The following is a 12,489-nucleotide window of genomic DNA, read 5'->3' as shown; positions in this document are numbered from 1 at the left end:
GAGACCCCCAGAACATATCACCCCAGGTAGTGAGGGATCTGCATACCAAGTTTCGTTCAAATCGGTCAAGCCGTTTTTGCGTGATCGCGGCACATACACACACACACACACACATACATACATACATACCTCCGATTTTATATATATAGATTAGGGCCAAAATGTCCTGTTTCAATAGTATCCTTCAAGAATACTCCACACCAAACCATGCTTCCAGATGACTGTTGACTTTTTCCTCCCCCCATACCTCCCCCATCTTAGTTGAAAAGTTGTTTTTTCTCCTTTTTAAATGTTAGCACAAGCAGATTGGTTCCATCCCAGTTAAAGTGGAGTCCATTCCTCTCCCAATTCGTAACAAATGTGAATCCCTCATCCCTGCTCCATTGTCTCAAAAAGCTTTGAGACTTCGGAGTTCGGTCTGCCTCTTGGGTCCTATGAATGAAATGGAGAGCATTTCCAAAAATGCTACCCTAGAGAATCTGGATTTCAGCTTTCTACCTAAGAGCCTAAATTTGACTTTCAGAACCTCCCTCCCACATTTTCCTAAGCTATTGGTACCTACATGTACCAAGAAGCCTGGCTTCTCCCCCATCACTATGTAAATCCTATATAGGTAACCCATGAGGTTCACCACCTTTGCACCAGGCAGACAAGAGACTAGGGGCTCCTTTCTCTAAGGTGCGCTAGCGTTTTTAGCACACACAGGAAATTACCGCGCATTACACTTCTAGAACTAATGCCAGCTCAATGCTGGCATTAAGGTCTAGCACGCACTGCAATGTAGCGCGCGCTATTCCGCGCATTAAAGCCCTAGCGCACCTTAGTAAAAGGAGCCCTAGGTGATTCTCACGTCTAACAGCCACCCAGCTGTCTACATGCCTAATGATCTAATCTCCAACTACAACAGCTATTCTAACCCTTCTCTCCTGGGCAGAAGCCCTTGATCTTTGTATGCAAATATCTCTCATGCATAGTCATTGTGGATTTCCTAAAAACCTGACTGGCTAAAGGTACCTGGAGGCCTGGGTTGAGAACCACTGGATTATGGGATACCCATTTAAATCAAAGGTGATTATGTTGACGTTCTTAGGTGTTGTTCTGATACCCTAGTACAGGGTAGGCAATTCCGGTCCTTGAGAGCCAGAGCCAGGTCAGGCTTTCAGGATATCCACAATAAATATGCATGAGATAGATTTGCATCTCAAGGAAGCAGGACATGCAAATCCATCTCATACATATTCATTGTGGATATCCTGAAAACCTGACCTGGCTCCAATTCTTGAGGACCGGAATTGCCTACCCCTGCCCTTGTAGAAACTAAGGGACCTGACAATACTTTTGTAGTAAAGATGAATTCCAAGCAAAAGAATACATGAATCAAATAATGGCAGTTAAGACTCAATTTCACTTAGTTTGATTTAGAGTATAGTAGAAGGCTATTAAGCTTCTCCAAGCTTTGTTCAGTTGTCAGTTTAGATTAACAATCCTCCCTATACCAGAGAAGATGGATGCTATACATTATATGGAGTATATTGTTTTTCAAATCTTAACATTATTTGAGTGAAGCTTCTCCTTCAGAGGTTTGACTGCATTTATATTCTGTGCCATATACTCTTTACAAAACTGAGGAGCCGTCAGCCTTTCTGTCAGGATAAACAATAGTTTTCCCGAGTGTTGTTTATCATTTGACTAATCTTGGCGGAAGTTCAGCCTTCAAGCCACCCTTCCCATGGGTTAAAATATACAATAACAAATTCATTTGCAGTACCTTCACTTACTTTCATGTACATATTAATAGGATATTGAAAACAGAAAAGAGATTAGAAAATAAATATTGCAGCTAACCAGAAAACTGGCAACAGTGTTAGCGGATTGTTGCTGGGTCCTGGTCAAGTGATAAATCAAACATAAGAGCCTTCAACAGATCACCAGAAATTGGAAAAATTATACAAGACTTAATCACACCTTCTGGTGGAATTCATTATGCCATATATATAAGATGGAAAGAATAATTGCTATTCAAAAAGGGAATTATAATAATTTTAAGAAGATTTAGGGGCCATTGACAACTTATTGCAATGATTAGACACCTTTTTACATTGAAAGCACAATTATAATTATTGGAGGGGGTATATAGTTATAATATAGGTTTAATCAATATTTTTTGAGTATAGCATATGTATGTTAAATTTTAATTATAATATCTGTGAAAAGGGTGGGTGAGGGAGAGGGAAAATGTATGTATTTAGATGATAATAGAAAGAATTTCAAGTGATGTGTATGATTCATTTGATGTAAAATTGTATACTTGATGAAAGATGGAAAAATGAATAAAGAATTGGAAAAAAAAATAAGAGCCTTGTTCTTTGCCTTTTCAGTCATTCCCATATGACATACTGTACAGCTCATACTAGACTGAATAGTTTAAGTAGTGTAATTATATAGTCTACTAAAATATTACAACCTACTGTAAAATGTGTTCATTAATTTTCTTTGCTTTTAAAGTTTTCTGTCATCAACTTGTGCTTTCACAGGTTATTGTACGATAAGTACTGCTTTGCATTAAGAATGCAATTATATATATATATTTATTTATTTATGAAAGGCAGGATTGACTATTCTTCATCTGGAGGCTAGAAACAATGAAACATAGAAACATGATTGCAGATAAAGGCCAAATGGCCCATCCAGTCTGCCCATCCGCAGAATCCATTATCTCATCCTCTCTCTAAGAGATCCCAAATGTCTGGCTTGCGTTTTCTTGAATTCAGACAAAGTCTTTGTCTCCACCACCTCTACTGGGAGACTGTTCCAAGCACCTATAACCCTTTCTATAAAAAATAATTTCTTCAAATTACTCCTGAGCCTACCTCTTAACTTCATCCTATGCCCACTCATTCTGGAGTTTTCCTTTATTTGGAAAAAACCTCACCTCCTATATTTTAATGCCATGGATATATTTAAACATCTCTATCATCTCTCTTCTATCCAACCTTTCTTCAATGCAGTTTCTATAGAGCATGTACACCAAACTGTACTATAATGGATGATTTATTCTTTTTAATAGAAACTTGAAGGCAGATAAAGGCCAAATGGCCCATCCAGTCTGTCCTTCTACAGAATCAACTATCTCCTCCTTTCCCTAAGAGATCCCATGTGCCTGTCCCAAACTTTCTTGAATTCAGATACAGTCTTTGTCTCCACCTCCTCTATCAAGACAATATTCTATCATAAATGCAACACACCTGGGGCAGGTGTTGAGTTATGAACTGCAAGTTGTGTGCAAGAGTAATTTTTTTCACTGATGCAACATCCGCTCAAACTCAGGGGAGGGAAGTTTCGTGGAGACGCCAGGAAGTACTTCTTCACGGAGAGAGTGATTGAGCATTGGAACCTCAAGCTCCCTCCAACTCTTCCGCAAACACCTAAAAACCTGGCTATTCTCAAAACTGTAACACTTCCCCCCTCTTAGGCCTCTCACCTTCCCCCTTTACACCTAACTCTTTAATCTCTCCACTGTAGTTCCTCTCTCATCTTTCTTCCTGTAAACCGTGCCGAGCTCCGCATTCGTGGAGATGGTGCGGTATATAAACCCAAGGTTTAGTTTAGTTTAGAACAAGCTTCCAGTGCAGGTGGTCGAGGCATGCAGCATCCCAGACTTCAAGAACAAATGGGATACCTATGTGGGATCCCTACGAGGGTCATGCCAAGGGATAGGGTCACTAGGGTATGGACTTGAATGAGCGGGTCAGTAGAGTGACAGTATAATTACAATTATACTTTAGGGGGTCAGTAGACTTAAGAGGGTGGGCAAATAGTGTGGGCAGACTTGATGGGCTATAGCCCTTATCTGCCATCATCTTTCTATGTTTCTATGTTTCTATAATACTAATGCCAAACAATTATGCCACTTAACAAGTAAACAGATCTTAAGGTAAAATAGAATACAAAAATCTGCACAATTGTATGATTATGACGTCTTTGGTCAGTTTCTTTGATTCCTAGCTTATGGTGTGTGGCCTGAAGAAAATCAATTGGGGCCAATTTTCAGCTTTCTCAAAGCTTCAAGGTGATTTTCAAAGGAAAATGCCACAGAAGCCTTTGTTCCACCTAGATCAAGGATACAGTAATAATAACAAGGAGCCCTTTTATTGAAATGTGTTAAAATCCAGGCCTAATTCATTTTAACATGAGAGTTTCCCAGGACCGTAACAGAAGAGCGCCGGACAAAAGCGCACCGACAATCCTGTGCAGGACTGATGCGCGCCAACTTAAAACACTTCCTGTTAGCGCTGTGAGGACTGGGGAGGGGGGGGGAGGAACCCCTCAGTAAACTTACAAGTGTTCGTGCTTCCATTGGAGGGGGGAATCCTCCCCCCAGTACACTGAAAACTGCCGTTTTCCTTAGTTTTTTGGGGTATTCGGCAGTTTTTAGTGTAGTGGGGGAGATTCCTCCCACACCCCACACCCTAATGAGAGCGCAAACACTTGTAAGTTTAGTGGAGGGTTCCCCCCCACACACACCCTCACAGCGCTAACAGGAAATGTTTTAATCCGGTGCTCATAAGTCCTGCACAGGATTGTCAGAGTGCTTTTGTCCAGAACGCGAATGATGGGTCACCGAGTTTCCCACACACTAAGCTCGGATTTAATGCTTCAGTTTTTAGGGCTTTTTAATTCATTTGTTTTTGCAGGCCCTATGTCTCATACCCTTTGTAATTAAGTCTTTGTATCGATCTTACTCCCTCATTTTTATTTTTTGCTTTTAATATATATAACTTTTTTTTTTTAATATATATTATGTATTTCTTACTATTGTAAACTGACCAGATACCTGTGATGGTCGGTATATCAAAATATTAATAAACTTGATTTTTTCATTAGCACATGGGATTTGCGCAAAGTTACTGCAGGAACACTTATCACCTCCTATTTAGGTGGAGCACAGTGCTCCTAAGTTATGAGGGGTTGCTGAAAAGTTCTTGCCCCAACTAAGAAGAGAATGATATGGAGCTATGAAACTTGCAAGTTATTCCACACTTTTCTTGACACTTTTCGTTTCATTTCATAACATCAAAATGAAAAATGTCAAGAAAAGTGTGGAATAACTTGCAAGTTTCATGGGGCAAGTTTCTTAGTTGGGTCAAGAACTTTTTAGCGGACCCTCATAAGTCTGCGCTATTCAGTTAGCACACGTTAATGTGAACACGCTAGCTGGATAGCACTCCCATGCCCACTCCTTAGCCACAACAGACCCCCTTCCAAAAATAGTTGTTTTTTTTTAAAGGCAGAATTAATACAAGCAAACTGGTGAATTACCACAAACACTTTAACAAATTTTGTGGCAAGGCTTCAGTAAAAGGCTTACAAAGACACTCGTACAAGAAATGTACTGATAACAGCAACAAAATTTTTTTAACAAACATTTTGGCCTTGATTCTGCAAGATGGCCCTGATTCTAAGTCATGCCAAACGTTAGACATGCTTTAAGCATCCGATCTAAGTAGGTAATGAGCCAATAAAGGGTCTTAACAGATGATAATTGGTACTTAGGCATCCAAAGACGTAGAAGCTACTTTGTAGACGCAGTCACAATTTCATGGCCACAATGTGCCTAACTCAATAGGCGTGGGCATGGAATGGGCGTGGTTTGGAAAATGATAATTTGGGCGTCCTTTGATTCATTTACATATCACTGACTGACCTAGGGCATCCATATGATGCCTATATTGTAGGCAAATGAAAACCAGGTCTACTTTTGAGCTTAGTTTGGGCTTCAAATAGATCTGAGTTCTATGGACGGAACTTAGGCACTCTTTGGAGGTCATAAGTTCAAATTCCAACCAGCTCCACAGCATATGTTTTAATTCTGGCATTCTACCTTTTAGGTGCACCTTGATGATCTCACAATGAGGTCTCCATTGTGCAGCTGCAAACCTCCATTTGCAATGAAGTAGAAGCCATGCTAAGGTCTGTATATGGTTTTTCCTGTTTTTAAGCTTTTGCAAATGAAGTTATGTATGCAATCTATATATTTTTTGCATGTGCTTTCTTTGCTTTCAAGAATGAACTGATTGGAGCACTGTTTAGTCAGAAAAAAGGGTAGCATTTTAGCAAGAAAACTAAAGCTATGTTTTTCATGTGCTGTGCTTCAGTTAATGGATCTTTTCCTCTAATTAGGAAATAAAATTGCTGTTTGTCCACAAAAATAGAAAGTTTTGCATGCAATATATCTGTTTTGATGTGCCTCATTTATGTGGTGCCTTATTACATTTATTTTGAGCTTAATAAAACAAAAATAAAAACCCAGAGAGCTATTTAGCAGACCGCATTAAGGACATCCAAACTGTGTCTAAGTTCCATCCATAGAACTCAAGTCTATCTGAACTCTAAACTGTGTTCAAAACTAGACTTCCTTACAATGCCTATAAGACCCAGTTTTACAATTGCTATGCAGCTTACTAGCTCACTCTGTAGCACACTGGTTAAACCTACACCCTTCCATTCTAATGTTGCTAGTTCGAATCCCAGTCACTCTGTCTGATGGAAGAAAAATAAATAAAAGCATTAAACAAATCCAACTCCTAGTATTACAATTATAATGAAAAACAGCATAAAATCACCATTCTAATAACATAATAATAAAATATTATAACATTAAGGACATTGTTTGGACGTCTAAATCTCACCAAAAACCTGGTTGTGGGTGGGGTTAGTGATCACTGAGGCAGTGTGTGTAAGTCTGTACTTTGGCCCTGATTCTGCAAAGTGCGTCCCGATTTTAGGCAGCTGTAGGCATCCTACAGCTGTCTAATCAGCCAATAGGGATGCACATTTTTTTAAAAAGTACTACCCAGGCAGGCCGCCTATATTAAAGGCGCCTCCAGGAGCCTAGGGAGGCCCGCAAGATGCCTAAGCGCCTTAGGCGAACCTAGGCGGCCCTACGCATCTCCCTAGTAGAGGAAGAGACACTTACAATGTAGGTCAGCAAAATGCTGGCATACATTGTAAGTAGACGTGGCTGCTATACTTATCGTAGCAAGGGATCTCCCTGCCGCAATAAGTATAGCGGCCGCCTGTCCGATCGCCAACAAGAGGGTGCCCAACCCCTCCTGCCGAAATGCCCCCCCCTCCGAAACTCCCAATCACCAGCAGGAGGATACCCAACCCCTCCTGCCGGAATGCCGCTCCCCGGAAACTCTTGATCGCCAGCAGGAGGAGTTGGGCTCCTCCCCAACCCCTCCTCCCGGAAAGCCCCCCACGCTAACGACCCCCCCCCCGCGCTACTACCCCCATAACCCTAAGGCCTGATTGGCCAAGGCGCCTAGAGTCTAGGCCAATCAAGCCTTATGCTTAGTGGGGTTGGGCGGACCCAATAATCCTAAGGCCTGATTGGTCCAGGCTTCTACAGCCTGGGCCAATTAGGTCTTAGACTTAGCGGGGATGGGCAGGGAAAGGGCGGGCCCGCCTCATTTCGACGAGGCAGGCCTGCCAGCTGGACGGCAGCAAGACCTGTCCGGCCGGCCAACACTTTAGAGGTTAGTTGGGGGAGGTTATGGGGGCTATCAGGGGGGTGATAGTGCAGGGGGGGCGGAGTTCCGGCAGGAGGGGTTGGGCACCCTCCTACCGGCGATCGGGATTGTCGGGGGGGAGCGGCCTTCAGGCAGGAGGGGTTCGGCACCTTCCTGCCGGCAATCGGACAGGCAGCCGCTATACTTATTGCGGCAGGGAGATCCCTTGCCGTGATAAGTGTAGCGGCCACGTCTACTCTAACCCGATTCTCTAACCAGTGTCTAACGCCGGTTAGAGAATCGGGGTTAATGTAGGCCCGATTCTGTATAGGACACCCCTCCTGGGCGTCCTTTACATTATCAGGGCCTTTGTGTCTGCAGTGGTTATCTGGTCACTTTGGATACCTTCTGGGTACTTAGACCTGTTTTTACATCGCCTAAGTCAAAACGTACAAGTTTCGTCTAGGCAGTCTCATTAAATTTTCGGTTATACTTGAAGTACGACTAAGTGTAGCTCAGCCCACATCCCACCCAAATCCTGCCCTCACCACTCCTCCTAAAATGCCCCTTTCAGCTTTGGGCATACAGCAGCACTGAAGAGGCCTAAGCTGTTTTTAAATACTTCACTTGGACGACTTGTCTTATTAATCATCCAAGTGCCAATTTAGACATATTTCTATTTCGATTATGAGCCCCTTAGTGTTTCTACAAAAAACAATTTCACCTGTCTAGTCTCTCTATTCGGTACTTGACGCTTTCATCTTTACCCTTTCAATGTCACGTGTCAACTTTCATCTTACCCAGTACAATATTTCAGACATCTTTGTCCAGTTATTCTTAGTTACAAGACTGTAATGCATTCATATTATGTTTTGTTTATTTATTTTAGTATTTATATACCACTTATAGCCAAAGTGGTTTACATTCAGGTACTCAAATATTTTTCCCTATCTGTCCCGGTGGACTTACATTCTATCTAATGTACCTGAGGCAATGGGGAATTAAGTGACTTGCTCAGGGTCAGAAGGAGCAGCGTGGGATTTGAACCCACAACCTCAGGGTGCCGAGACTGTAGCTCTAACCACTACCACAGATTGGTTCTTATTTTCTGTCCGGTATAACTGTATTACAGAGCTAATTTTCTAATGTTATCACTATTCGTATCATATTCCACAAATAGATAAATACATTTTTTATCAATACCCTCCCTATCTAGTCATCCAACCATGGAACATAATTAGAATAGTAGGACAAGCTTGTACAGTAAGAATGCAAATACTCACCATCACCAGCCTCAAAATCATTGAATGCAAGCTCTGACCCAGAGTCATCTAGGAGGACTTCTCCATTGAGGGTGAACATTATTGTACGTTCATTCATGTCAACCATGCATCCCATCACATCTCCTGCTTGCCAGGATCGACCAAAATGCTCATTGCCCTGGTGCCATCGCTGAGCCTGAAATGGACAAAGAAGTTAACTCCCTCAATAAAATAATGTTATTAATCTAGATATTTGTAATTTTGAAATTAATGCATCAACAGATGGTTCCAGACAGTGCTTATGACTAATTTAAGTAGGCTTAGCAAGTAGAAATCCTCTGACCAATATTCTGCTGGCATGAGTTAGTGCTGACTGCTCCCAGCTAAATTAGACTTGAATATCCAATGCTGAGCCATGTTTAGCACCAGCATTGAACATCTGAACTAGGCATTTACTGACCAATGGCCACTGGTCTCGGCTGATATTCAAAGGACCCTTATAACACACTTCTGTGGATATTGCCTGAATATCATTGGGGATCTGCATTAAGGGGATCTGTGTGGTTCTTCAACTCCCCTCATTCCAACCTCCTTATACCCCCTATTCCAATCCATCCCAACTCAGCTCCCCTTGATCTGATCCCCCGCTCAACTCAGAGCCTCCTGTTCTGTTGCTCCCCCATTTTAATCCCAACTAAGCATCCCCCAATCCAATCCCACTGTCCAATTGAGAACTCCCTATTGCTTCTCCCACCCATGACAACCCCTCCCCCCCCTTAGAACTCTCAGAACTTATCCGAGAGCCATTCCTGTTTAGTTTAGTGGAACAGAGCAGGACTAGCCCCCCCCCCTTCACTCCTGCCCTATCTGGCTCCAGGTTTAAAATAGTGCTGCTGACCCCCCCCCCCCCATGCCATTTTGCACCTAAAACCAGGCAAGGTGGTATTGAAGGGAGGAACTAATCCTGCTTTACCCTGCCCTCTCCCTCCAACTAGACCACCAGGGATGACCCCCAGATAAGTCCCGAAGGATTTTTAGAGGGTTGAGTGGGTATAGCAACAGTGTGGGATTCTCAGTTAGGTAGAGGGATGAGATTGAGGGATGCTGAGTTGCTGGAATCAGAACGGGAATGTTTGGAGAAGAAATTGTAAGTAGGGAGAGGGGATCGTAACAAGGATTTGGAGGAGTGGAGTTGGGGGATCAGGGCGATGGAGAGGAGGATCAGACCAGCTACCCAATGGTCACAACCCTGAAGTTGTGTGGATGTTGACAGAGATTCAGTGCTGGTACCCACAAGGCTAAGCAGCCAAAGATAGGACAGGCTTTTGTGTGGTCTAATCTGGCCGCTTAACTGAATTTAGTTTATTATTTATATTCTGCTTTCAGTAAAACATATATAATTAAATACAGTACAGATTCAACACAACTGAAACACCATTTTTCATTAGCCAAAAAAAAGAGAGTTTTTTGAATTTACAAAATTGGCATAAGTGCTGGCTCCTCCTTCAGGCTACCCATCCACTTCTTTGTTTTGAACTGAATAGTTAAAGCTGATATTCGGCAGCACAGCCCAGTTAAGTGCCACTTATTCTTGGTGACTAGTCTGCTCAGAGTGGTTGATGCAGACAGGAGCCTTTCTAAGAAACAGAGAAACATGATGACAGATAAAGGCCAAATGACCCATCCAGTCAGCCCATCCTTAATAAGCATTAACTCTTCCTCCCTCTAAGAGAGCCAACGTGCCTATCCCATGCCTTCTTGAATTCAGACACAGTCTTTGTCTCCACCACCTCCTCTGGGAGACCATTCCATGCATTCACACTCCTGAGCCTCTTAACTTCATTCTATGCCCTCTCATTCTAGAGCTTCCTTTCAAATGAAAGAGACTCGTAGGTATTTAAACATCTCTTTCCACCAAAGTATTCATATTGAGATCTTCAAGCCTGTCCCCATACGCCTTATGAAGAAGACCACGCATCATTTTAGTAGCCTTCCTCTGGGCTGACTCCATCCTTTTTATATCTTTTGGAAGGTGCGGTTTCCAGAATTGTACACAATATTCTAAATGAGGTCTTGCCTACTTAAACCTTGCTGGATGTTGGCCACCTGTTATTAATTTTCTGGCAATGCTATTCTCATCAGTAACATGCAAAAAATTTATGTTAACTGAACTACTTTCTATTTAAAAATTAAGGGGCTCTTTGGCATGCAAACATGGGAATTTCCTGCACGCTATGCCCACATTTATCACAGTAGTTGATAGGGCTTTTTACGTCCTTTTAAAAATTCTTCTTTTTTTTTTTGCAGGTCTTGCATTAATGAAAACATTAGCATGTGAGACCTGTGAAAAATTAACACAGTAAAACTTACTGCTTCCTTTTTAGGAGGTACAAAATTGTTCCCACTTTACCTCTTTACCACTTTACCACATAGGAACATTAGAATAGCCTTACTGGGTCAGACCAATGGTCCATCAAGCCCAGTATCCTGTCTTCATAGAGACCCCACTTTACCCCTGCTTTAATCAGTTACCACATAGGAACATTAGAATAGCCTTACTGGGTCAGACCAATGGTCCATCAAGCCCAATATCCTGTCTTCTTAGAGACCAATCCAAGTCACAAGTTTCTGGCAAAAACCCAAATAGTAGGGGCATTCCATACCATCGATCAAGGGCAAGCAGTGGCTTCCCTCATGCCTGTCTCAACAGCAGACTATGGACTTTTCCTTCAGTAACTTGTCCAAAGTTTTTTTAAACCAGCTCCATTAACCGCTCTCACCACATCCTCTGGCAATGCATTCAATTCATCACTTTGCAGACTCCTCCCACGTCCAACAGGTCTTGTTCTAGGTGTTTTTGACTTGGATGAAAAGTTTGATGAAAATGTGGTATAAAGATGGACAATTTAGAGGCTTGGATGATCAGATCGGCAGGATGTATACTTAAACGATTTTAGAAACGAAAAAAAAATTTGGACGTATTTTTCAAAATGTGTCCTAAGCTGTTTTTTACTTTGGACGACTTGCCACTTAGATGAAAACGGACTTAGATGTTCCTTTCAATTATGCCCCTCCACCTGTTCTCTGAGTGAAAAAATATTTCCTCCTATTGGTTTTAAAAGTATTACTCTGTAACTTCATCGAGTGTCCCCTAGTCTTTCTAAATCATGATGCAGCAAAAAATCAATCCACTTGTATCCGTTCTACACCACTCAGGATTTTGTAGACTTCAGTCATATCTCCCCTTAGCCGTCTCTTTTCCAAGCTGAAGAGCCCTAACCTCTTTAGCCTTTCCCCATACAAGAGAAGTTCCATCCCCTTTAACATCTTGGTCGCTCTTCTTTGAACCTTTTTCTAATACCGCTATATCTTTTTGGGATAAAGAGACCAGAACTGAACGCAATATTCAAGGTGAGGTCACACCATTGAGCGATACAGAGGCATTATAACATTCTTAGTCTAATAATTCTTAGCATCTTGTTTGCTTTCTTGGCTGCCGCCTCACATTGGGCAGAAGGTTTCAGCATATTGTCCACAATGACACCAAGATATTTTTCTTGAGCGCTGACCCCCAAGGTGGACCCTAGCATCCGGTAATCAGCACATGATAGATGGATAAGGAAGGAATATTCACTCTTCAACCATACCATATCCCTCAGACAAAAATATTTTTTAAAAAATAGTTAATGCATGCTTAGTGCACAGAAAACAGGGCA

At 42.0% G+C, this 12,489-nt stretch overlaps 1 protein-coding gene across 1 annotated transcript in view; it reads right to left on the bottom strand.

Annotated features, from left to right (window-relative positions):
- Positions 1-12,489, bottom strand: part of RYR2 (ryanodine receptor 2) — a 1,389,277-nt gene that overhangs the window by 683,418 nt on the left and 693,370 nt on the right. The window contains 1 exon segment of the mRNA XM_033937646.1: positions 8,795-8,969. Coding sequence (XP_033793537.1) covers positions 8,795-8,969 — 175 coding nt within the window.

Source organism: Geotrypetes seraphini, chromosome 3 (assembly GCF_902459505.1).
Source record: "Geotrypetes seraphini chromosome 3, aGeoSer1.1, whole genome shotgun sequence".
Lineage (NCBI taxonomy): Eukaryota > Metazoa > Chordata > Amphibia > Gymnophiona > Dermophiidae > Geotrypetes > Geotrypetes seraphini.
This window is presented reverse-complemented; position numbering and strand designations above follow the sequence as displayed.